This window comes from Poecilia reticulata, chromosome 8 (genome assembly GCF_904066995.2).
Source record: "Poecilia reticulata chromosome 8, P_reticulata-male-v2, whole genome shotgun sequence".
Classification (NCBI taxonomy): Eukaryota; Metazoa; Chordata; class Actinopteri; order Cyprinodontiformes; family Poeciliidae; genus Poecilia; species Poecilia reticulata.
This window is the reverse complement of record NC_088837.1, coordinates 14,584,643-14,611,231: the sequence shown is the minus strand read 5'-3', so window position 1 is coordinate 14,611,231 and position 26,589 is coordinate 14,584,643. Positions and strand designations below refer to the sequence as shown.

At 39.9% G+C, this 26,589-nt stretch overlaps 2 protein-coding genes across 4 annotated transcripts in view; both read left to right on the top strand.

Moving 5' to 3' along the window:
- Nucleotides 1-452: 452 nt before the first annotated feature.
- On the top strand, nucleotides 453-17,259 carry srlb (sarcalumenin b). Of its 2 annotated transcripts, XM_008416704.2 has the most exons (7): nucleotides 453-603; nucleotides 9,266-9,358; nucleotides 9,666-9,761; nucleotides 11,228-11,263; nucleotides 14,280-14,396; nucleotides 14,651-14,884; nucleotides 15,455-17,259. In XM_008416704.2, the coding sequence occupies exons 1-7, from the start codon at nucleotides 474-476 to the stop codon at nucleotides 16,264-16,266; spliced, it is 1,518 nt and encodes a 505-aa protein (XP_008414926.2). In that variant the 5' UTR covers nucleotides 453-473; the 3' UTR covers nucleotides 16,267-17,259. The 2 variants fall into 2 exon arrangements, with proteins under 2 accessions (XP_008414926.2, XP_008414927.2); XM_008416705.2 differs by lacking the exon at nucleotides 11,228-11,263.
- Nucleotides 17,260-21,553: 4,294 nt separating this feature from the next.
- adcy9b (adenylate cyclase 9b) overlaps nucleotides 21,554-26,589 on the top strand; it is a 38,291-nt gene continuing 33,255 nt past the window's right edge. For both annotated transcript variants that reach the window (XM_008416707.3, XM_008416706.3), the window contains exon 1: nucleotides 21,554-24,951. In XM_008416707.3, coding sequence (XP_008414929.2) covers nucleotides 23,139-24,951 — 1,813 coding nt within the window. In that variant the 5' untranslated portion in view covers nucleotides 21,554-23,138. The remainder of the gene's footprint in view (nucleotides 24,952-26,589) is intronic.

The window sequence follows — 26,589 nt, the reverse complement described above, 5'->3', positions numbered from 1 at the left end:
GGACTGTAGATTTTTGTGTGTGGGTAATTTTTATATTCCTTCCTATACTTATGTAAACCATCACACATCTATCTGGCAAGTTGTTTTTTTTCCAAGTTCTGGATTACCAATTAAAAGTTCAAAGTAACTCTGATCTATTCGAAAACTAATGCTTCCCTTAATTTATTACTGCATGATTAAGGTTTGGATTTTATTTTTCCACTGATGAAATACTCAAAAATTATTTCAACGTGAGAATATACTAGTGCTGTAAACTATGTATTTATTTTTGACATTTCTTCACCAGATATGAAGATACGTGTGAGAAAAAAAAACCTGATGTGACTCTGGCTGGCTTAACCTAAGTGTTGCATAAAAGTAAAAACACAAAGCCAGTTTCTTCATAAAGATTCTCCATGGTGCTCCGGGTATCTGCCCCTTCACCAGTCATGCCAGGAGTGGGGCAGTCTCTTTGCCCCACCTCTTCCTTCTGCATGCACTTTAACCTTCCTGCCTTGGTATATATAGTCTGTGAGGCTATCACAGTTCTCCTGGCAGCCATCATGAAGGGTACTGTCTCGATCTGCTGTCTCCTCACCCTGCTGCTTTTGCAGGCCACAGCAGGTAAGAATCGGACGCTCTCGTAGATAAAGATCCTGTTTTGAATCTGATGGTGCATTTATGGTATGTCATAAAATTATTCCTCGCTGCTTTTTGGTGGATGAATTCGATGGACATCTGTAAGTTTAGCGGCTGTTGTGACTAAAGTTTACAGAAGGTAAAACGAGAAGCTGAACTGAACTTGAGACAGAATGAAAACTTACAGAAACGCTGCTCCAATTGTAAGTTAGCTCACGTTAATTCACCACTAAGCTATAGTTTAATTAATTGTCTAAAGTGAAAGTCTGATTTACGATTTGAAGGAGGGACAATGAGGAGTATTTAGACTTTGCTGTGGCCTGACTGCATGTCAGCTGTCCAAAGGCATGGCACCAGCTGATGGAAAGTCTTAGTCTAACTAAGGAGAGTGAAGCGGCCGTGTGGGGACCTTTAATAGACACTGAATCATTCTCCTCACTTCATTCCTTAAAAATTAGGTTATGCATTGAAGAGTCTGTATTTGTTGAGTGCATTTTTTTTTTAATCATAAATATTGTCCTAATCTAGACAATGCGGAACAAAATAAAGATCATTTCTTGTTCAGTAGCTCTGATGCCTAGGCTCACTTTCTAAACCCGCGGCCCTGCCTCCGGGTCTCCGCTAGTGGAGTTATTGTTACCCTTGTCTGTCACCCCTGCCCGTCCTTGGGGTGCCGTTTCTCCCTCCACAGTCTGTAACCAGGCTTCTATATTCCAGGCTTGTCAGGTGCCTAAGATTGGAAGACCTCCTGAAACCCAACACTGTCCGCCACAGTTCTTCCCTCCCTCCCCTTTTGCATCATGGTCCGCTTTAGATATGCTGTGCAGCTGCTGTCACTCTGCACTGTCACAATCGCAATTTATTCCCAGCAACTGGCCTTTTAGGGACATGCATTCTCCATGCAGGAGGGGTTAAACTGTGGGAAGCCTGTCTCTACAGACCCCCCCACAGGTGTGTTTTTGGTTCCTCAGAATCTGAATTTACCACTTTACAATATAAATGTTTAATAGAATCATCAGCCAGGGACAGATTTATCATCATCTTTTTTTTTTTTTTTTCTCAGTACACACACATTACACAACCAAAATAACCAATGATGTACTCAAAAAAATTTGGAGGAAAATGTGTCTATATGTTGTAATCTACAAGGTAAAAACATACTGATGAACACAGATCCGGTTGATGGAGCACGAATACAATCTTCTTTTTAAAGAAAGCATGTGTTGGTGGGAAGTTTTTTTTCTTTGCTTGCTTTTTGTCTGCTGATGCATTGCTAACCAAAACCTGATGTAGTGGAACAACCCCACAGCATGATGTTACCTCCACCATACTTGACAGTGGGCAAAGTTTAGCACTCTAAAACCTGGTATTTTAAAAACGACCCAACTGGAGTAATTCTGCTAACGACCACATTAGGGATTTTACTCCACAAAATGGGTTCAGGGTTTCTGCCAAAAATATGTCTCAAGGTAATTATTATTATTATTCTTTAGGCTACCAAGGAGTGGGTTTAAAAATTTACCTGGAACTTGGATTACATAACAAGTAATACTTGGACAGAAATTATTATTTATTATTATTTTTTAACTTATTCTGTGTTAAAAATGTTCATATCAAGAATCTACCACCAAAGCTGGATAATGTCTAGTAAGAAAGTTATTGAAAAACACCTGAGTTTAGATTGTAAAAGTCACATTTGGCATAAACCACTAAAATAAATATTGCCTGTTTATATTGACTTCATTGACGGAGCTTTCGCGAAGCACTTTGCAGCTAAAAGGCTAATCTTAAAGGGATAAATATGTTCTCTATGTGAACTGAGATCAATATTGTTACACAGCCTCGTTTTATTTCTTGTTTCATGCTGTTGGAGGGTTTCAGGTAAAGTCTGGTCAGGTTGCTTTATAGTTCAAAATGACCATCTGTAAAGGATAGTAAGGCCCTTTCTGGTTTCTTCTCTGAGCGAACAAACTGCGTCTCTGTTTTTAACCCAATATTTGATTAAATCTTTGATTAATAACACGCGTCCTAACAGTGTCTACCCAGAACCTGGTCTAAAGTACTAACCCAACGCGTTTTTGTGTGCATGTGATCAAGTTTTAAATTTGTCTTCATTTGATTTTATTTTTTTATCGTATTTCTTCCAATTTAGATCAATACTCACTTTTAAAGTAGGTTACACATTTCTAAATGAAAAAGCAAGCATGTGGTTATGTCACAGGATGAATTTGATGGCAAAGGGAAATAAACCAAGCTGCGTTGTGTGTCTGATGTCAAACATACAGTGCATCTGTTAAATGGTGACAATATAATAAAAACAATGTTTTTATTATAATGATGGATCCGACAAACAGTCGGATCCATCATTTTTGCCAGGTGGACCAAAATCAGAAAGCTGAAAGTACTTGCAAGACACAACAATTCAAATTCTTTTGAGGAAAAATTGAGAAGCATTTTGTGTTAAACATTTATTGCACATGTCATATTATTACTGACATTTACTGGCCTTTATAACTCCTAAGTGGTGTGTTTATAGCTGGAGGTAACACTATCTATCCAGGAAAGACGTTGAAAGTTAAAGCAGTCTCCAAGTGATATGTGAGTCCCTCTAATTGCATGTGGCATGTCTGGGACATCCCTAGCTGTAGTAGAAGGAGCACAAGAACAGATGCACTAAATGACCTTACAACACTTAGAGTAGCACCTATAAGTCCCAAGGGCACCAAATGTACCTTGGTGCTTTTCTAACAGTGAAATATATTGCAGGAACTCCCCAGCATGAAGTGATTTACCCTCTGAGCTCACGTTCTTTCTTTGTGCAACCCCTAGAGTCAATACTTTTTTTTTATATAGAAAGCAAAATGCAACAGCTCTACTTGCATTCATAGTGGTTGAAAATACACAAGAGGGGCCAAGACTAGCATGATCTCGTAACATCTTTAAAAACCCCAATCCAGTAATAATTTCCTCAAAATAATTTGGAGGAAATTATTTCTTTTTCTTTTACTTAACGAATCTTACTATCAGATAAACCAGAAAAGCTCGATATGCTCTTTTTTCTGTATGTTTCATAAAGATTGGGACCACTTGTCCAGTTTGGTCTTGGTCCATCTGAGTCTTGAGGTCACTCCGGATTAAACTAACTGCAGAGAGTCATATTTAGACTTATCTACTGCTCACAAAATCTTAATATAAAACTTACCTAAAAAATTCAGAGCTATCACTTTAATTTGCTTCAAATAAGTACAGCAAGCAGCAGGAAATCTCCCTGGTCTGTTCTGTTTTGCGTATTACACTGTCAGGCTTGTGGGACATTGATGTCTCTGCGTCTCCATACTGACAGTGGGAACCTTAAAATAGGCAGCAGTCATTCTGCCTCCTCCTCCTCTGTCCATCTTTTGACCCATTGTGAGTCTATTTCTGACCGTGGGGGAGCACTGGCTGCCCAAGCCGTGCCACCTGTTCCCATTTGTGACGACTCCTCACCACAGCAGGCACAAACTCTGCTAAGTAGCTTCACATCTGACACTTTCTCAAGGAGAAATCTTGTCCATTTCCACGGCTACAAGTTGTCTTCCCAAATTAAACAAAATATACCTTAATATTGTTAGAATAAAGGATTTTAAAATCTGTATTCTAGATTGTTAAAATGAAAATAAGATTGATGCAATCCCGCCGAGGTTTCCGGTACAACGTCTTGACCTTTAACAAACGTCTGAATCCCTCAGCACTCGAGTTAAATCCTTTAACCTGTGCTTTCGGCTCTGGTCATGTTCAGTTTCATTAAATTTGCCTCCACTCTGCTGTGAGTGAAATATAATCCTGGGTCTTCAGATAGATAGAAACATTTATCCATGTTGATACTGTGTAAATACTCATAGCAGATTCAAACATACACAATTGTTAAAAATTTAGCACATTACCTGCCCTTTCATCTACACCTTGTAAGATTTGGCATTATTTTAGTTTCTTGGAAAAGTATTCCCAGCACTGAAGCTTTTTTTTTTTTTTTTTCCGCTTTTTACACATCATCTGTGCTGCGAACTGTTGTGGCGGCAGCATGATGCTGCAGAAATGCTTTTTTTTTTTTCTGGCAGTGTCAGCGAAGCTGTTTAAAGATGATGTGATGGAGCGCAATAAAGGGCAGTCCTGGAAGAAAAGCTTTAATAAGTAAAGGCTGACGAAAACTTGACAGTTGGTCAGAGCTTCAACAACAACAACCTTAAACATAGTCAGAGGTAATACACATTGGTTTGGATAAAAGTCAGTTAATGTGTTAGAATAGCCCAGTGAAATTCCAGATTAAGAATCTGTGACAAGACCTCAAAAATGTTCATGAATGCTCTTGACTCAATATGTCTGAGCTTGAGGTGTTAGGCTAAAAGGAACATTTCAGTCTATAGAAATAGACTGACCAAAAAGAGTGTAGTGATACCTTGCGTAAACTGCTTTTTATTCATTTTAATTAGGGCCTTCAGTGTAAAGTGGGGATGAACACCAGGAATACCAGGGCACAGGATCATTTTTGTGTTTATCTCACTTCACTTTACAGCTACCCATTGCTTTGTGTTGGTATTTAACATAGAATGTCAATTAAATCTTAAAAAGTTCAATGAGTATTAAAAGGAATAATTCAATTTCTATCACAAGTATGATTTATCTTATTCATGTTTAAAATGCTTAGTCCTAAAAACTGAGCTGGTCCCCTAATGAGAAGTGGTCTATAGTTGATGTATGACTCCGTGTCACAGAGCAGTAATGGCAGGCTTAAGTCGGCGGCATTCCTGCAGAATGTGCCGACGCCACCAGAATGTTTCTCCAAACTGAGCGAGCGTTGAGTGGCAACGAGCTCAACGTGAACAGAAAGCAGATGTCCAGCGGGGGGGCTCAGCTCCTCTGGCGCCTCCGGGGTTAATTCCGCACTGCCATACCGAAGACTCTCCCCGTCCCGCTGCACAAACATTTCTTCTGCGATTTTTGGGAAGCCTCCAACAGGTATTGACTTCTTCAGGAAGGCGCTAACAAGTTCACAGCAGCTTGGCACACTCTGGGAGCTGGTGTTAAAAGACGTGAAGCTCCGAGTGACGAGGGAAGCTGCAGAAGCTTCGGTTACGGTCGAGGACGAGGCAGACTCGAGTCGAAAGGCATCGAATCTGTGAACACATTATGAACATTTTAATTTGTGTGCTCTCCTGATTCCTTTTGCGAGGACAACTCTTTCAATCTATTTTAAATAAGATTAAATTTGCTTGCATTAACAGATGGCAAAATATAGATGTGTACGTCTTTATGTGTGTGGCCGATAACCTTTTAACCTTTTGGTTTCTCTTTGCCGTGCACAGGGTTGGCAGCAACATTGCACAGATTTAATTTTAGCTGGCTGACTGCATAGGAATCGGCACCATTGCGTTGTTCAACCGAGTGTATATCCCTGCAAAAACAGAAGCTTCTGAGGTTTAATTAGTCATTGTGGATAATTGATTAGGATAATAATATTTCATTTGTTTCAGATTTTGAGCTGTGATTAGGCCCCGCTATGTCAGCAAAAGTTGTGTTTTGATTTTGTTTGCTGGTCCATGTTCTAGTTTTGTTTGTTTTGGTCAGTTATTTGCAAATGCATTTTTTTTAATCGATCATCAGTTTTCATCAAAAGTTACAATTTAATTGAGCATTTTCAAATAGTCGTGAAATCTTCCTTGTGTGATACAATTAGTGCTGACCAGTTAGTCTTGCATCCTGCTTGTAAACAAGCAGGATGCAAGCAGGATGATTTGACTTGTCATTTGATTTGTGAATGTGCTAATCAGATGTTGGCCAGAAACGTTACAAGTCGTTGCTCAGGTAGCAGGTGGCTTTGCTTCAGTTTGTTGGTGGCCAGCCCTCTAAAACGGGAGTAATTTTTCATTGATAAGTTGGGGTTTATTATTGGGTGAATCGAACAACTCAGCGAAACAAAAAATGATCAATGGTGTCTTATCTGCTCCCTTTACTGACTACACTTGAAAACTCCTGTAAAAGGAGAACTCACTTATGATTTAAAAGAAAAAAGTACCACAAGAGACAATCTATGTTGACAAACCTGAGCAAGGAAAGATCAAAGTTGTATCCCAGTGGCCAGAATTCAACAGTCTGCACTTTTTATCTGCAAGAAATAAATATCTTTTACTTTTCCCCCTCCAGGTGTCTGAAATGTACAACAAAGAGTTTATGATGAGTATTACAGAAATCGCGTAGGCACCACCGTTTCTTGCCAGCCTCCTGCTGAGATAAGAGAGCTACTCTTAGAGCACAAGTATAAACGTTTTCATGCTTTCTGATCCTCCCTTGCAGGAATTCTTGATTTTATAATGTGGTGCACTTGAGATTATGGCAGGTTATAAAACTTCCCATTTACAGTGAATTTTCATAGATTTGAATATAAATGTATTTATTATTTATTTATTTATTTTTGCAATAGTGTCAAAAATAAAAAAATACTGACTCAAATACAAAGAAAACGTACATATGTTTGAATGTTCTTACATTTCTCCAAGAAGGCTGCAGAGAAACTGGAACATGGAATATCAAGAAACTAATTTTGACATAACTCTGGCAGTATTTAGATTATTTAGCTATTTGAACACTCATCAGAATTGGTAGAGGTCATTTAAATAGGTTAACACTTTATTTGAAGGGGGTGAATAAGACTGTCATGTAATTTCATAAACAAGACATAACACCTGTCATGAACATGAATAAGCCTTCATGAATATTAATGACTGTTGTCATAAAGCGTCATTCTGTAAATTATGACACTTTTAATACAAAGTTGACATTATTCAAAATGTCTTTGTTATGACAACTTGACATTAACCAAGAAATCATTACTGATATATATTTGTGATAAAAGTATTACTGATTGCACTTTAAAAATTAGGTAACTTTATGTTATTAAAGGTAAAGTTTTAACTGTAATGATTTCTTGGTTAATGTCAAGTTGTCATAACAAAGACATTTTGAATAATGTCAACTTTGTATTAAAAGTGTCATAATTTACCGAATGACACTTTATGACAACAGTCATAAATATTCATGAAGGCTTATTCATGTTCATGACATGTGTTATGTCATGTTTATGACAGTGTCATGACAGTCTTATTCACACCCCTTCAAATAAAGTGTTACCTTAAAGGGTTATATTTTCTGGTGCAGAGCCAGTGTTTAAATATTGCCTACACATATCCTTACGCGAAACTAAATGATTGCAATGCTTACATTCAAGATGGACAGAAGCTGGGCACTTTAGCCTTAATGAATGATGGACTGAGACCATTTGGGCCTTCAAAACCAACAGAAATGTGTATTCTGTCTCAAATTTGTGGCTCAAGATAATCCTGTCTCAGTGAAGTTTGTTCGCTTCATGCCAGGTGTTTGACCTCTGACCTGCATTGTCAACTGCGGTACCTTTTATAGACAGGTGTGTGCCTTTCCTAATCAAGTCCAATCAACTGAATTTCAACTCCATTTTGGCTCTAGAAACATCTCAAGGATATTTCTAAGCAAAATTGAACCTCAGGTCAAAGGCTGCGAATACTTGTGTACAAGTATTTTCTTGGTTTTTACTATTTTTAATACATTTGCAAAAAAATACAAATAAAAAATACTTGCAAAAAAAAACAACCTTTCTGCCATAATGGGATATTCGTGTACAGAATTTTGATCAAAGATACTAATTTAGTGCAATTTGCTATACGTTTCTGATGTAACAAGATCTGGACAAAGTGAAGTGCTGTGAATACTTTCCAGGTAATCTTTTGATGTCAGTTTTCATTGTTTATTCTGTAAACACTTTTAGATTAATTTTCAAGTCAAACTGTGCCGCTTCATTTGAAAAAGAAAATGTGAATCCTCCAGTGTATTTTAATAGATCCCACATACAACTATTTCTGATGTTTATGCACTTGAACAGAACTCATCAGTCTGTGCCTTTTTTTTTTTTTTTTAAAGAAACCCACAGAGGTCTGCTGATCATTGTTGAATGCATGTGACTGCAGGGAACACTCACATTGGCTCGCCTCTTTGTGAAACAGGGGAAGTCCCAAGGCTTATCGCTGGTGGTCATCATTAAAGCCTCCGGCGGTGCCATGTCTTTGTGTGTTTAATTTCAGCATTTGCTTTCTAAATTAAGAGCTGATTGTACTAACAGCTGTGATCTAAGTAACCCGATAGGTTCAGAAGAGGACATGACAAGTGAGCAAATATGTCCCTGTCAGATCCTCTGCCTCGTTCTCCCTCACACTAACAACCGGTAGCCAGTTATGGTAAAGAATCCGCATTCACATTCAGGTCTTTTTTTGGTCATTAAATCCCACAGACAAACTGACCGAGTATGAAGCGATCAGGCGTCGCTGTTCCTACGGCTTCTACGTTCAATTGTGACAATAGTATTTTACGAACGGTGCTTAGCAAGAGGCTTTGGGTGAACTAAAACCTCAGATTACAAACTCTTGATTTCAACAAAAGTGTCATCCAAAGTCTGCCTCACTTAAACCCGTTGTTCTAATGTTCTGTTGGATGCTTTGAACGGGCATCATAAAATTCACACTAGACAGGTGAATCTTGCTCATGTTTTGTGCTTTTTTTTTTTTTTTTTTTGCTTTTCTTTCAGAGGTGGAAGAATTTGATTCTGTCCTAAGAGACAGATCTCATATTGATGAGACACTGCGGCTTGCAGCTGAGGAAAAAGCAGCAGACTATGCCGGTGAGGAACACAGAGGGGTTTTTTTTTATCATCTTGCCCTGATCAGAGTTTAACAAAAGTGCTTCTTTACAGTCTTAGAAACTACATTACAGAAAAACATTGATCTTACTTCTGAAAATAAATAAGCATGTGTATGTTTGTTGCTGCAATTCCAAAAATAAAAGTTACATTTCGTTGAGTGAAAATCTCCAGACTGTTAAAAAAAAAAAAATTGCGGCAATGTTTTGTTCCTATGTCGATATTCCTTTTGTAAGTCCTTCGTCGGACACTGGCCCACTATGTTCTGCTCTCTCATCTCATTTTCCAGCGGCTATACAGAAGTTGCGGAAGATCTACCATACGTCCATCAAACCGATGGAACAGGCCTACAAGTACAACGAGCTGAGGCAGCATGAGATTTCAGGTATTACTCAAACCGAGTGTTTGGTTTGTCTTTGCTTTATCTGTTGTGTGGATTCTACTGATTAACTTTTTTATGCACACTTTTTCAACACTGTCCAATTAGGTTTAGACGGTTTCTTTTTTTTATTCCAGTGCCTTGTGAAAGTACAGACAGATCTTTCCCACATTTAGTTGTCACAACCACAAACTTCAATCTATTTCATAGGGAATTTATCAGATGAACCAACACATAGTTGGACTGAAGGAAGCTTTTATATGATGTGGAATGTTTTTTGTTTTTTGACAATTAAAATCCAGAAAAGTGCAGTGTGAACAAATAGAAAATATACTGTGGAAGAGTGGCATAATGAAAGCGTCAACAAGTCAAGTGTAAAGGTTTCCAGAAGCCATTCATGGGACACAGAACAGAAGGTGGTCTGGTCAGATGAGATAAACACTGAGGTTTCTATGGTAACGAGGTATCTGTGGCTGAAAACTGGCAATGTGTATCATTCTGAAACCTGAACCAGAGGCTGTTTTCTTAGCTAGTCAAAAACATGGAGACTGTAGTCTTTGTCTTAGCATTTCTTTGGGTGTCATTTCTGGTTAAAAAAAAAATCAATCTTTGAACTTAGTACACCTTGAAAGTTGCACTGGACTTTATGTTCTATGGAAATGAAAAGCTGTTTACGTACTCTTCTGCATTGCCACGGTGCAACATAAACCAGACAATGGGAGGAGATTTGACTCAATTTGACTTTAGTGGACACTTGGCAACTGTGCTGAATTGACCTCAGATCACATTTACGCTACAAACGAACCACTCTACTGTTCATTAGGAACACACCAAGACTATTCATAGGTGGTGGTCTTGGTTTGTACCCTGGCACGATTGCTGTGTTCACACCTACACAAGCAAACCGCACAATGAAGGGAAGCTAATCAAAGTTTGTTTTAAATGGAGGTCTAAATACCTCAGGTGTGAAAACACTAGAAAAGCTGTTGACTCAGGAATACAAATGCACACCACACTTTTCAGATTTTTACTTGTAAAAAAAAAAAAAAAAAAAATCTTTTTTCTTCACGTTTATGATGCCCTGCTTTGAGTTGGTAGGAGGCCGGAAATCTCTTTTAGAATGAAATACAATAAATTTCACCCTCATATTGCCTTCGAGGCTTGGTTTGCACGCCGACATTTAGTTTCCATCTACGTCTAAGAATGTCCTTTTTGTGAGAGACAGTAAATTCCCGTCATTGCCTGACCACATGAGCGCACCGTGCATTTGTTGACAGACATGTTTGACGACTTGTAGGTCAAATATGCTAGCGTAAATTCCAGCCATGATCTCCAACTCATTCATGTACATCGACACTCTTCCCCCTCCCCACTGCTTGTAGAAACCTTACTCCCTTACTGAGCTCTCCTTCACTTCCTCTTACCTTCACTTCTCTGTCCTCCCCTCATCCCCATCTCCCCTCATCTAACAGCATACCCCGGACGAACCCTGGGCGACTCGGCCACAGGTGGGTGTGGGCAGGGCTTACCTGTGCATGGCACTGCCTGAAGAGCTAAGCCCCTTCCTTTCACCCTTCACAAATTTTCTGACTGTTGAGCTACAGTGTTGTGAAAACATTTGCCCCGTTAGAAATTTAAACCATTTTTCCTTTTTTTTTTTGTCCAGTTTAAATAGTACAGATCAAATTTTAATGGCACAATACCAAATTCTGAATTGTGATTAGCCACATTTTTCTGGTTTAGTTTTATTAGTCACACTTGAATAGAACCTGAAAAGAAGAAGCAGACAAGATCTGAAGCAGAAACAAATTTTGCCCCAATTTAGGTGAAATCCACTGCTGAAACAAAGAGCACACATGATTCAAGTCTAGCATATTTTATATTTACCTTTTTAAGACGTTACTTTAATTTTTAATGTCAAATAGGGTTATATATATATATATATAATGCATTTTGAGGTCTTTATTACTCAGTGCAGTAATTCACTTGGGAAATCTAGTCAAAATCACAATCATACATATGGCAAAGTTCACATAAAAACATGTTTATAACTTTTTTGCTTGCTATAAAATACATCCTAAAATATTAGCTAAATGCTGTTGTGTCTCACAGAATAAACAAGAACATCTGACTGGTTAACCTGCACACCAACTCAGCTGTTGACTGATGCCTTCAACACATGGTCATGAAGTACAGATATTTAGGAAATTATTGCAAATAATTTAAAGACACATTTTTTGTAATTTTGAAAGAATGTTTTTATATGCTTAGTGGCAGTTGTTGCTGCCAAAGAAATAACAAATGGTCTGTTTGGTAATTGTTTTTTTTTCTTACATAGTGTCAGGTTGGTTTGGATCGCTTTTCTTAAATCACAAAATAAAAATATGTGTTGCATTTATCCAGGTTACCTATGTCTGACAACAGTTTTTTTTTATGAGATGAAGAATTTCAGTGTGACAAAAAAAAAAAAAGCAAAAACAAAATAAATCTGTATCAGGGACAACGCTTTTTCATAACACTGTAAATATTTCAAACATGCTTCTCTTTGTCCTGTATTGGATTGCCATCAAAACAACCTTTCATTTAAAGCTTCTGTCCACAGAACGCTGCTGTTTTTGGAAGCTATGCAAATCAAAACGGGGAGGACATTAAGTAAATAATAAACATTTTTCCACAGCTGGTTTGCTCTTTAATTTTTGGGGGCTGGGAGAGAACCTTTGATTTGTGCAGGTAGTGTTAAAAGCATGGAGGGGATGTGCAGTTTCGGCTTTAGCGTTGAAGCGCAGTGTCTGGGTGGTCTGTGTTCAGAGAGGGCTAAATACATTTTGCCCCTGATTTAGCTCCAGAACATCAAATCCCTGCATAACATTACTGTCTTCAAAAGTTTTTTTTTCTTTAATTTTTTTCTTCATGATTATAGGCTCATATTATAAAGTTACCTCACTTAACCATTTCAACATAACAAATGACAGATTGCCTGGAGACACAACTTGCAGTGTTGAATCTGTTTCAAAATTTCTTATACTCTTTTTTTTTTTTTTATGCTGTGGCTGCATTTTTTAACATATTTTTGTTGCTGCTAACTCCTGTCAGCTGTGGCTTCTGTGTGTGTTTTTGGCCCATTTTTGTACTTCTTGCCCGAACCTTAACTTTGCAGCCTCCATGTGCATGACTGAGACTGACAGAGCTTCTCCTGTGCTCTTTAATAATGTATAAACCTCTTTTTCCTGAAAAACCTGGTATGCAGTGTGATGCATCAATACAGACAGAATGCAATACTTATTATGGTGCCTTGCAAAAGTACTCAAATGCCTTCAGCTTCCTCACATTTTTAATGCTACATCCAGTCTCCTCAATGTATTTTATTGGGATTCTATGTAATAGACCAACACAAAGTAGAATGTATTTTTGAACTGAAAGAAAAATTATACATAGTTTTTAAAGATTTTTTCACATAAAAAATCTTTTATGTAGATACAGCAGTATTAGCTGCTGTATCTACTCTGACACTCTCAATTATAATCCAGTGCAGTCAATTGCCTTCAGAAGTCTTTTGATGTACATGTTAAACATTATTTTAGAAAACCAACAGTGAAATCGCGCTGAACACTGAAATCTGTTTTTGGCAGCATCATGCTGTGGGGTTGAGTTTTTTCTACAAGGACAATGCAGCTAGCCAGAGTTGATGGGAAGACGGATGCAGCTAAATGCAGAAGAAAACTGGAATGAAACTGTTTGTTTGCATTTCAGCAGGACAGTGATGCTACACCTGCATCCAGAGCTACAATGGAATAATTCAGATCATGGATGTTCATGTTTAAAGTTTTCACCATTTGTCTTTTTATAAAAACATCTGCAGAAAAAAAACAAAAAAACTTGCAGTTGTAAATGGAGCAAACGATTATCCTGCAGATTGGAAAATGCGTGGTTTTAATTCCATGTCACAATTATTGACCACTTTGTGTTTCTCTAGCACATATAATTCCAGTACATTGAAGCTCGTGGTTGTAGTGTGCCAAACTCTGGAAAGGTTCAAGTGGTTAGAATACCTTTGCAAGGCACTGTAAATGGTAGATGCTATGAAAACCTGCTCCACTTGAGCAGGTTTTCATAGCATATATGAAAACCTGCTCATAGATGCTATGAGCAGGTTGTTACAGGTTGTTACAGTAACAGGTTGTTACTCTGACCTGTTTTCCATGAACAAGATGGTGTCTTTGGAGATTATTCATCCCAAAGCTGTTTGTTGTTGCTATCATCATATGCAAAATATAAATATATTTATTCAAGTTTGATCTTTTGATATATTACAAAGTCATTCAGTTTTCTTTTTGATCTTTTAATACGGCATCACAACTGTTTCAGAAGCATCGTTTTAAAAAGTTTTGGGTTGATTGATTAGAACATTGTAAGCATAGAGGCATTTGCTTTAGTTTGGAAACAGTTTACATTTTGAATAAAAGTGGAATTTTCCGCTTGACGGTTTTTGCAACCTCACTGAAATTTTCATTTCTCACCTAACAGATGGAGAGATTACCTCCAAGCCCATGGTGCTGTTCCTTGGACCCTGGAGTGTAGGAAAGTCCTCAATGATCAATTACCTCCTGGGCTTGCACGACAGCCCATATCAGCTTTACACAGGTATATCACGCAGCTACGTATTGCCAGTAAATCATATCAGTGGGTCATTTTCAGGGGAAAATTGAGTCAGAACATCTACAGGAAGATTAGAAGAGCAGTATTGACTCTCACAAATAGATGTTTAACTACATTTGCTGAATGTCCTTTCTTAGGTGAATGTTTGTCATTTTTATTGCCTGAAAAAAAAACATGTTGGCCATTTGCTGCACCTTTCTTACTAACTTCTTCTCTTCCTTAATAACTTTGCTCTGCAGGAGCTGAGCCCACTACCTCTGAGTTTACTGTTATAATGCACGGGGAGAAAATCCGCTCTGTAGAGGGTATTGTCATGGCAGCAGATAGCTCTCGCTCATTCTCTCCCCTTGAAAAGTTTGGCCAGAACTTCCTGGAAAAGCTAATCGGCATCGAGATGCCTCACAAGCTGCTCGAACGCGTGACTTTTGTGGACACACCGGGAATCATAGAGAACCGAAAGCAGCAGGAAAGAGGTAATAGAGACAGTTCACTTTGTACATGCATATCAGAATGAAAACAAAAAGAAAGCATCTCTTGAACATTTTAGCATTTGTCTCAATATACCACAGACTTTAATATTGTTCATCGGGATTCTGTGTGAGAAATTGATCTTTTCCTAAAGACAACAAAAACAGCAACAGTGATTTTTCAAAAGTCACAAAAGAGCTACAATGCAGAGCTCCCAGGAAGACTTCATATGCACTTTAATACACCAACTACATAATTCTGACACCACACAAGAAAAATCTTCTGACCAGAATAAGCAACAATAACAAGCTGCAAAAACTCTAAAGCTTATGCTGCAAAAAGAGAAGGACAGCATTTTGCTTCTGCAGCTTTGCTCATTCAGACTATACACCTTAATGTTGCGCATCAACAGGTCCAACACACGGGCAAACATAGTGGTGGCAGCATCAAGCTGTGGACATGCTGGTCAAAGTTGATGGGAATTGTGATTTTTTTTTTTTTTTACATGTTTATGCTTTTGTAAAGCACTGCACAATTCAACATAAATTATAACACAATTTTTTTCTTCCACCCAGGTTATCCTTTCAATGATGTCTGCCAGTGGTTCATTGACCGTGCTGATCTCATCTTTGTTGTGTTTGACCCAACCAAACTGGATGTTGGTCTTGAGCTCGAGATGTTGTTCCGGCAGCTGAAAGGCCGGGAGTCACAGATCCGCATCATCCTAAACAAGGCGGACAATCTGGCCACGCAGGACTTAATGAGAGTTTATGGAGCACTCTTCTGGAGCTTGGCTCCACTTATTAATGTGACTGAGCCGCCTCGTGTCTACGTCAGCTCCTTCTGGCCGTATGATTATGCCCCAGACACCAGTCGGGAACTCTTCAAGAGAGAGGAAATCTCCCTCCTGGAAGATCTTAACCAGGTGATTGAGAACCGGATGGAGAACAAGATTGCCTTCATCCGCCAACACGCCATCCGTGTGCGCATCCATGCCCTGCTTGTGGACCGTTATGTTCAGACCTTCAAAGAGAAGATGAGCTTCTTCAGTGACCCAGAATTGGTCTTCCAGGAGATTGTAGATGAGCCGGACAAGTTTTACATTTTCAAATCCATTCTAGCCAAGACCAACGTCAGTAAGTTTGACCTACCCAACCGGGATGCTTACCGTGACTTCTTTGGCATCAATCCAATCGCCAACTTCAAGTCCCTGGCATCTCAATGTTCCTACATTGGAGGCTGCCTATTGGATAAGATCGAGAAGGCAATTACCAACGAGCTGCCCGCTCTCCTGAGCAGCATTAACTCTGGCAAGCAGCCCGGCCTGTCGTCCTGTGAGGTCACTGGTTGTGGTGAGAAGCCAAAGAATCGCTACCGAAAGAATTGAGGAACATAAAATAACTTGTCAGGAGGAAGAATGGAGACAGAGGAGGTGAAGAGAAAGGGGGGTCTGGTGGGACCCAGCCCTGCTTTTGTCTGGACATTTGTATTGTTGAGGAGATATGGTGAGGATTAATGTTTGGGGGGGGGGGTTTGTCCTCAGGAGAATAAGCTGATATGATAGTGGGAGAAGGACGCCATCGTTTGATGCGGCAGCTTAAGGACACTAATGCTGGAGAAATGAGAACGTGTCTCTGATATCAAAGTATATTAAAACATACACCCTTCTTTCTCTTATGGCACAAAATTTCTGGACTGTCTCACACCAATGGGTTGGGAGGATACTAATGCAAGAAAATGGCTATCAACCAGCGAGTTGACATAAAAATGATGACCCCCGATGATACCAGTTCCCTTCTATGTGAATCAAACAAAAGGTGGAAACAGATATATGTATAAGTAAAAAATATAGGAATTTCATTGCAGCAGGTCAATTCCAAACTCTTCAGAGGTTGTTTTTGAAGTAGCCTTTCTTGTGGGTGCTATGCAAAAGCATTTATGTCTGTCTGATCAAATGATTATCTTTGCATGTTAGACTTTCCATTTTTATCTACCAATACGTGTGTTTTTCTTTTGCCATAAAGAAAAAAAACCCCACATACAGCATCAAACCGACCATGCATCAAACAAGGCCTTTTTTCTCTTAGCTTGGTCTGCTCATCACTCTTGGTTTTTGATGATGAAGTAAGCAGAGGTCAAGGTTCAAGATTCTTTGGAGCAGAGATGGTTCAGTCTGCTACTCTTCTTAAATATTTTTTTTTTATTTTTGATTGTTTTGAATCTTTAAACTGCCAGGTTTTGGTAGAATTTTAAAAGTTTTTTTAGGGGTATTTTGCTTCTCATTTTTGTTGCTGATTCATCACAATAGAAGCCGAAGAAGATGTGCTTGAGTTACAGCTGTCTTTTTTACATTTACTCTGCTGTTTTCTCTGCACATTTACTCTGCTGTTTTCTCTGCAAATGTACAGAAATATATATTTCTGTACATTTATCCATCCATTGTCCTTCGCTGATCCAAGACCAGTTCATGTCGGTAACAGGTTCAAGAGGGGAACGTAAATTACTTCTCCTAACATTTTCTAGTTTGTTCCTGTGGGATCTTAAGGTGATCTCAGTCCAGGAAGGACATACAGTGCTTCCAGTAAGATTTTGGTCTCCTCCCAAAGAAAACATCCAAGACCAATGAGATATGCTCAAAGAAACATCCAAATAATGTGGTCCAAACACTACAACTGACTACTTTCAACTTAAAGGTGCAGTGACTTTGCTTCCACCCACCACATGACTGGATCTTCTTGGGACTCTCAACCATTATCTATAACTCAGAGTTGAAAGTAAGATGAAAATCTAGAGGTTTTTTTTAGCTGACCCTTTTCTTCCACACCACAGATTGGAGCAGTGGATACATTACTGCAGACAATGGGTCCAGTCCATCTTCTTATTTCCCACTGTGTCTGACCTTCACCCACGAAAGAGACATAGTGACACTTAAATCACTCTACTTAAGGCAAGGATTGAGCTACAACCCAACGCAAGCAATCAACCCCTTTTCCAGATCTCAGACTTAAAGGAGCTTACACTCTTCTTGGCCACCTTACACTTTGCTGCTGACCAGGCCAATGCACGCTGAAAATCTAAGCGGAACCATATCGTGTGCAATAAGTAATATTTGTCCTACAAACACCTGATGCAGGACTGGTGACCATGAGCCGTACTTGTTAAGTTCAGTATGAAATGGAAACAGGAGAATACAAAATATAGCTTTTGCTGGTGATACAAAGACTGTGATAGTCCTTACAGGCTTCTATATACACCCAAACTCCCCATGATCTCCACAAAATACATGACACAAGCTTTTTAGAGGTCCACATAGCACATGTGGACCTCTAACTCCTATGAATCATTTAGAAGTTCTACAAAGGTAAAAAATCTGTTCCTTCTGCAGTTTTCTGCTAAACTCTAAATGTAGATTTTCTAAAATGTTACAATTTGTGGATTGAATTGCTTGTAAAATAGCCCAAAGCAGAGAAATGCAAAACTGTAGATTCATCAATTTAGCCCTGACCTCTATGGAAACAAGATAGATTCTGACCTTGTAATCCCAAGAACATTGCAAAACTATTATGTTCAAGTACAAATCCACTAGGCAGTAACAACCATCTGAGATTCAAGCATATTATATTCTGTTACCAACAGACTTAAGCTACGTGAAGAACAAGTAAGACAAGAGTGTCTTACTTGGTAGGAGAGAAAATCTATGCTGTTTTAAAAAGCCTTCACAGTCTGTGAAAAACAAAGTCCTGAGTCCTGCAAGAGCTCTACACAGAAGGGAGCTGAGTGAGGAGACACAGGAACTTCCGGTTTACCTCACTAACATCCTTTACTGCTTTCCACATCCACACTTTGAGGTATGATGCAAAGAACAGCAAAAATAAAACTCGAACAAACCCGTTTTCCCAACTCTGTTCATAGGCGAGTGCTCTGGATGTTGTCTTTATACTGCAGAACCGAAACATGGCCACCAGAGGGTGCTGTTTAAAAAAAAGTAAAAGATAAACAGACTTGTGAAATGCGCGCGGTGTAAGACAAAAGCTGGTTGTGCTTCTGATCTACTTCAGTGTCAGTTTTATTCACCTTTTAGACGATGAATGGATGCGTGTCCTGTCGAATATAGTTGACGTTTCACCTTTTAGTATAACACTGACATTACCACAGGCCCAAGTTGTGGATGTTTGACAGAAAAGAATAAAAAATATTTGATTGACTTGTTCAGAAAAATGTTGTGATTATTCAGCTACAATGCAGAAAGATTTTAATAACCTTTTTTCCACTTGTTGAGTTTCGCCCCTTTGTATTTCAGGAAAAAAGTTTCAATTTGTGTTTGAAATTAGTCATTTATCATAAACTGGAGAGGAGTGTGGTTCAACATGAATCCATGCCACGGCATTCTGAGCTGCCACACTCATAAGCATCTGACTGTAAAAGAATCCCCAAAAATATCAGGACAACTATTGCAAATAGAACATCAAACACTAAGGTTTTACATGATTACGCATATAAAAACATCCATTAATAGACAAAAGCTGGCTGTAAAAAAAAAATAAAAAATTTCGTAATGTAACTGTTTTAATATCCTTTATAAAAAAATCTTTTATTGTGGCACATTTGAGAGTAGAATGAGTTTTGAGGCTGGATGAGTATACTGCACTGTTCCAATGTGGGTTTAATGTGTTTGACAGACCAGTCCAGTTTTCTGCAACTCCTAGATGCCAACACAGCAAATTCAAATATGGCTGAAATACATCAGCAAGCATTTCCTACAGAAGTCCTGTAGAATCTTGTGATGGCAACATAATGCTGTGGGACTGCTTTCCTTCTGTGAGAAAAGGTAAGTTGGCTGGAGTTGACGAGAAGTCAGGTGGAGTTCAGTCTGGAATAATATTTATTAGGAATAACGCCTAATATCAACCCTTAATAATGTCCTCCATTGGACACTGCTGGTTTAGATCAAAACCAGTCCAGATCTAAATCCAACTGAGATGATGCAGAAAGTCTTGAAAACTGATGCAAACCCCAGTGTCTACATGTGCAAAGCTAGGAGACCTGCAGCTTTATATTACACAAAGAGGTGTTTCTACAAAGTATTAACTCAGAGGGGGATGCTTGCAAATTCGAACAAATGTTTTAGATTTTTAAGCAAGAAAGGCTCAATTCTGGAACAGCACAGCTAAGATATGGTCTGAATCTGAATTATTAAAATTACACAAGCATAAAATTGCATTTTTAATATACATTGATGAAAAAAAACCTAATTTAATCCTCAAGTACTAGTTGTTTTCAAATGATTAGAGCTTTTTTCCTATTTTATGCAGCCTAGTTTCAGCGAACATTTGCTGCGTGTTAATAAGAAGTCCTTTCGCAGTGCCCAAATTGACAACAACGTTAATAACACGCTGGTTGAAATGTGTGACAAATCACTTTGTAAGTGACAACACTTCTGTTCATTTTCAAACTAAATCCCAGTAAATAAACTAGACTGTGAAAGCAGAAAACACACAATCTTTCTGATAAGCATTTAAACAAAGGAATAAAGAACAAACAGTAAAACACTCTTGTTTTTGTCCCACCTAATGCACTTATTTAGCTAGCTTCCTTGTAATTTCTTTGGTATGCCTCTGTGTTTTCCCAGTCAATTTTGATTATCAGGTTTGTTAAATCCATTTAGGTATTATATTTATTAGTGCTCACTAATTACACAGTTTCCATTTCCTGTCATACTACTGCAGATGCATCTTTATTGTGAGGCTTTGTCATTGAAATCATCCTGATGCTTTTGTTTTTCCCTCAGGTACATGCATTTATTCTAGCCCTCCCTCCCTTCCAGTACTCAGCTCCTCTGCGTGTGGACGCCAAACACAGCAAACAGCAACGTCAAGCTAATGGGGACAGGGAAACCGGATGTCAGGCTGTTTCAAAATAAACCTATATACTGTACATTATGAGGGTGTTGCAAAGTTATTAAATAACTTCTTTATTAGATCGGGGAAGGGACTTGATGTCACTAATTTCTGCCGATTGATAACAGCTTGAAAAATAAAGCAAAGACTGTAATAAAGGAATAGCATTTCATAAAAATTAATCGCTGTTGTTAGATCGAAAAGATAGACTGAAGTTGCTTTACATGGCTATAAATAAAAAAATAGTTCTGCTTTCAGAGCAAGTTGCTGCATGTCACTCAGTTATCTGTCAGGCAACCAATGTCTCTAAATTGCAAAGTTTTGAGAGACAAAGTTAAAGACAAAGATGCATCTTGCATCTTGTTATTGCAACAAAGGGTTCACGGGGGTTGAACAAAAACGTATGCCAAGTTTGTTATGATTTTTTTTTAAAATTTGTAAATAAATTTGCACCATGCATAACTAGACTAATTTGATTGTTGGTCATTCACATCAAATGCAAAAGTCATCCGCCAAACAGCATTTTTTATGTTCTTAAATAGAAAGCATCAAAGCATTTCATGCTGTCAATCCTTTTGAGGATTCAAATGTTGTCGGCAGAAAGTTGGGAATTATTTGCACAGATGACCGTTTTATTGCTAAAGGAAAAAGCGGAAGTGGTTGTTGTTCCATCCTGAGGTAAATTTCTCCGTGCTTGATTCTCTCTCTCTCTCTCTCTCTCTCTCTCTCTCTCTCTCTCTCTCTCTCTCTCTCTCTCTCTCTCTCTCTCTCACACACATACACACACACACACACACACACACACACACACGCACACCGTCTCTCCGTGGACGCGGCTGTCAGCGCTCTGAAGATGGTGGCGGCGGCCGCTGCCTCTCTGATCCCAGCACACAGTCGCTTCAGCTGCTCCATCGTGTCAAACGTGCCCAGATAACCCCGAGAGAAGATATTCTCGTCGCAATGTGGACTCTACAGAGGGATTCAAAGAAAGGCTCTGATATCGTTTTAGTCTCGGGGTAAAGTGGAGTCATTCAGAGCTGTATGAAAACACCATCTCCTGTCTGATTCAATTAAAGTGGTTGGATCGAGGCGGGGCTCTGCTTTGTAACCTGTGGGGCTGAGGTGTGGAAGGGGAGCGGAGGTGGGGACCTTTTTAATTAGCTCCACTCGGTCTCTGTGGGCTTTTTGTCTTCTTGCGTTCGCGAAGGGTGACCCAGCTTTTACAGGGAAACTTCAGACAAAAGGAAAGACTCCTGCACTCCGCTCAAGGCTACAGTTTTATTTTCTCCCTCGCAGCTGCCAGGTGGACTCCCTGCGCTCCGGATATTTGGACTCCATATAGAGATTTTTCTTTCGGTCACCGCGGACTGGTGACATGCGGTGGGATTATACAAACGCAAAAAAAAAAAGAAAAAGAAAAAGTGCTCCGTGAATGTCCTTAAGCAGCGTGTTTGGGCAGGAGTCATCCACAGACACGCTTTTTGCGGAAAAAAATAAAAAATCCAAACATTCCTATTGGCTGTTTCCTCCACACGCGCCTGGACTTCTGCAAGAGCAGCTCGCGCAGAATCCCCCTGTGAGTTTGGATACGAAGCAGCGGTGGAGAGACCGGAGTGGGAAGGGAGGAAAACACGGGGCTCCGTGTGTGAGAACATTTGGGATTAGGCCCTGCAGCAAGAAGCATGTGGCATGCATTTAAAAGCTTTTGGTGTGTGTTTCTGCGCTCACGTCGCCTCAGGTGTCGGAAAAACCGACCGTCTTTTTGATCACAACTAGTAATATGAGAATCCGTAACTCTGCGGACGAGTTACTTTGCCTGAACTTTTGCCTCGTCTCGTAAACAAAATTTTACAGGAAGTATTGCTTTACATAGACAACGTGAGGAAGTGGGGGCTAAAGACTGAATGTGGACATTTAAAGTACTCTGTGGGTTGTCTAAAGAAAGCTCTTTAAAAAAAAAAAAAAAACTCTCAATTATGCTTTCATAGTTTTCTAAGCCACTTCCCGCTCCTAACCTTTACTTTTGGGATAGATTTACAGTTTTATGTAATATTTTCCAATGACTGGAGTAATCCCTGGGCTGCTTGGAGTGGAACAGAGCAGGCAGCGAATGAACCTTGCAGTCTCAAGTGCGTCTAAACAGACGGGAATGTAGAGGAATGCAGCGATTGACGTCAAGAGGGGCAATAATGAACTACTCAAAAACTTTCAATAGTCTTCTGGTATTGCTGCAACCAGAGCACTGAAGTCATCTCCTTCTACTGTGTCTACATGCTTTGCCTTACCTCTCTGCCTAGATATTTGTCATGATTAACTGTGCCTTCTAATAGTTGTTTTCATTTCGAATAGAGCAATAGACAACATGGCATCTCCCCAGCTTCAGAAACTGCTGCCACACAACACAGAAGTGAGCTGTGACTCTAGCGGAGACGGAGGCGTCTCGGTGCGAATTGGCAGCATTGTCAAGCACAGGCACGGAGGAGGGCCACTGGGCTCCATCGGGGGAGGCTTCATCGGGGCCACCAAGCACTGCAAGTACAGCATCTCTTCTAGCTGCAGCTCTGGGGAATCTGGGGTGAGGAGGCCCATGGTGAAGAGTTTCCGCGCTCATAAAGGGATGCCCCAGCTATTCGAAAGGTCAGCGGGTCACTTCTGGGATCCAAAGTTTGACTCGTCTATCTTGGAGGAGGCCTGTAGAGAGCGATGTTTCCCTCAGACCCGGCGGCGCTTCCGCTATGTGCTCTTTTATCTGGTGGCTGCTAGTTTCCTCTGGGGGTTGTATTTTGCTGCCCATCCTTCCTGCTGCGACATAGTTGTATTTCTCCTCCCTACTGCTTCCTTCCTCGTCTTCTGCCTTCTCCTCTTCCTAATGACTTTTACCAGGCTTTATTCCCGCTTCTACAACCAAGCATCTCTGCTGCTTATCCTTGTAACCTTCATATTGACCCTGGCCCCTCAAATTCAGACACTAGGATTCAGGAACCCAGATGGCATGTCACCTGATTTAGATCAGGAAGTATTCAGTGGCATGGAACCCATATTCAACACGTCCAACGACAATCTCGTTAGGGGTTCTAATAAGTTCCCCTGCCTTTCTCCTGTGGGCACATTCTCCCTCTGTATTGAGGTTCTGCTATTGCTGTACAGCGTTCTACATGTTCGACTTTATGCATCTCTCATGCTTGGGTTGTTGTACTCTGTCTTATTTGAGACCCTGGGCTGCTTACTCCCAACTCAGGCAGGAGGAAACTGGAGCTGGGCATTTTCATCAGAGCTGGAGATGTTCAGTTGGTTGGGTCCAGCCAAAGCACTGCTTCATCTCTGCGCTCATGCGATCGGCATCCATTTGTTCGTTATGTCTGAAGTGCGCTCACGCAGCACCTTTCTTAAAGTCGGACAGGCTATTATGCACGGAAAGGATTTGGAGGTGGAAAAAGCCCTGAAAGAGAGGATGATCCACTCGGTGATGCCAAGGATTGTGGCAGATGAGCTGATGAAGCAAGGTGATGAAGAGATTGGTGATAATTGTGGTAAACGTTACTCAACCGGCGGTGCAGCTGCAGCCATTTCCAGCCCAAAAAACAACAAACGCAAGAAAACCTCAATTCCCCGAGGCCAGATAATCTTCAGACCCTTCAACATGAAACGAATGGACCCCGTCAGCATCCTCTTCGCAGATATTGTCGGCTTTACCAAAATGTCTGCCAACAAATCAGCTCATGCCCTTGTTGGGCTTCTAAATGACTTGTTTGGACGTTTTGACAGACTTTGTGAGCTCACCGGCTGCGAGAAGATCAGCACTCTGGGAGACTGTTACTATTGCGTAGCTGGCTGCCCAGAGCCTAGACCAGACCATGCCTATTGCTGTGTAGAAATGGGCCTGGGTATGATTCAGGCCATTGAGCAGTTTTGTCAGGAGAAGAGGGAGATGGTGAACATGAGGGTGGGCGTCCACACTGGCACCGTGCTGTGCGGTATCCTCGGGATGAAACGCTTCAAGTTTGACGTTTGGTCAAACGATGTCAATCTGGCCAATCTGATGGAGCAGTTGGGTGTTGCTGGAAAAGTCCATCTTTCGCAAGCCACTTTTGACTTCCTGGATGACCGATACCAGCATGAAGATGGACAGGTCAATGAGAGGATCGGACAGAGTGTGGTGGCTGATCAACTCAAAGGTTAGTATTTTTTATTTTTTTAGCATTGCTGTCATATTTTTACAATACAGTAAACACAGCAACAAGCTCAATTGTTGCTGTTAATTGTTTGCAAACTCTAACACTGCAAATATATGAATGTGTCCCCTGCTAAAGCAGCTATGAGGCATATTGGTACTTTTCAAGGTTGATGCAGGGTTAAAAACATGCTTTTGTACCCTGCACTGATCTTCTGTCAAAGGTTTGAGTTTATCTGCCCTTTCTGTGATGTTTAGACTATGAGATTGTATCACATTCAGACGCCATCTTTTCCCCAACCCTGCCAGCTCACTCTTTGTTCTCTTGCTCAATTACGTTCCTTTTCAAACGTCCTCAGAGCGTCCCGTTCTTTTAACCTTTCCCTGACCCTGAAGGATTGCTTTGAAGCTATACCCCTATCCCAATAGAGATTTTCCTGCAGTCTCATTCCTATCCATCTACCTTTGTCATTATCCTACCTTGAAGCTGCTTCACTGCAGGGGTTTTATTTTATACATCTATGCAAATCGCCTTAGTGTTGCCAAATGGGGGCTTAATGGCTCCTTTCATCCTTTAAAGCTTGCTGATCCATTATCGCTAATCGCGAGGGAAGTGACAGCGTCTGACGAAAGGTGTTTCAGATGGTCTTCATTTGCTCTTTTTAAATTAGGGGCCGTAATCATTTTTGATTTGCTGTGGTGCCTGGATTTTCCGCAGGTATTAAAACTAACCTGCAGTTCACGCACATTAGCGATTCATATGTGCACATGAATAATTTGGGCTACATAAATTATCAATTTATCTAAATAACCACTTGACTCGATGTAGATGGAATAAATTTCCCTTTAAATCCTCTCAGTTCCTAGGAAAGGAACACGACTGAGTGAATTGGATATTGTTTACTAGAGAGCAGCAGTGATTTATGAATATGTTTCCTCCCCAACTCTCACATTAGTCACTTCCATCCTTGGTCTAGCTCCTTTTTTTTCCCTCTCAAGGATTAATGTGTTACCTGTAGTGTATTCACCCCCTCCTCGTCATCTGTCTCCTCCTTTTATTCCTGACTTCTTTTTTTTGCCTTCATCATTTATTTAGCTTCCCTCTGAAGATTTATTCACTCCCTGTAGGTTTTCTCTGCCAATGAGAAAACTGGCTGTCAGGAGGTGGTTGTTCGCCAGGGCTGTAAAAATCTTTGTGCTGTCTGGCTCAGTCTGTGTAAATCATTTGTGTAACTTTGCAGTGTCCCATCTGGTTGTGGTCCTTGTAGCTTACCTCTACCTTCAAAATTGTTTTGTCAATGATATGGATCTCTGTGCAGCTGATTCTTTATGTATTTTTGATGTCCTTGTTTTTGAGTTGGTGTGTTATTTTACTGGCTCCAGTTACTACGTACTAAAGGGACAGTTTTGTTTCTGCACATTGTGAAAAAGGTTAACCACATGTGGTAAGTTGAAGGCTACAGCTGTGTCCTGTTGCTCTCTGGGCTCCGATCGGAGGCCTGTGGTTCAGCAACTGATAGAAATGGGATTTTAGCTATGGTACACATGGTGCCGTTTTGTACAACATTGTTTCTATTGACGTATGTCCTGATCTGATCCCAAGTTTCAGCCTAGGATCTAATGAGTGATTGAAAATGGAGTA

What these genes read in the sequence shown, in the direction of transcription:
- srlb (XM_008416704.2), top strand. Translation starts at nt 474, where the DNA reads ATGCACTTTAACCTTCCTGCCTTGGTATATATAGTCTGTGAGGCTATC. An exon ending in AAAAGCAGCAGACTATGCCG is followed by an intron (nt 9,359 to 9,665) that starts GTGAGGAACACA and finishes CTCATTTTCCAG; the next exon opens with CGGCTATACAGAAGTTGCGG. An exon ending in CCTGGGCGACTCGGCCACAG is followed by an intron (nt 11,264 to 14,279) that starts GTGGGTGTGGGC and finishes CTCACCTAACAG; the next exon opens with ATGGAGAGATTACCTCCAAG.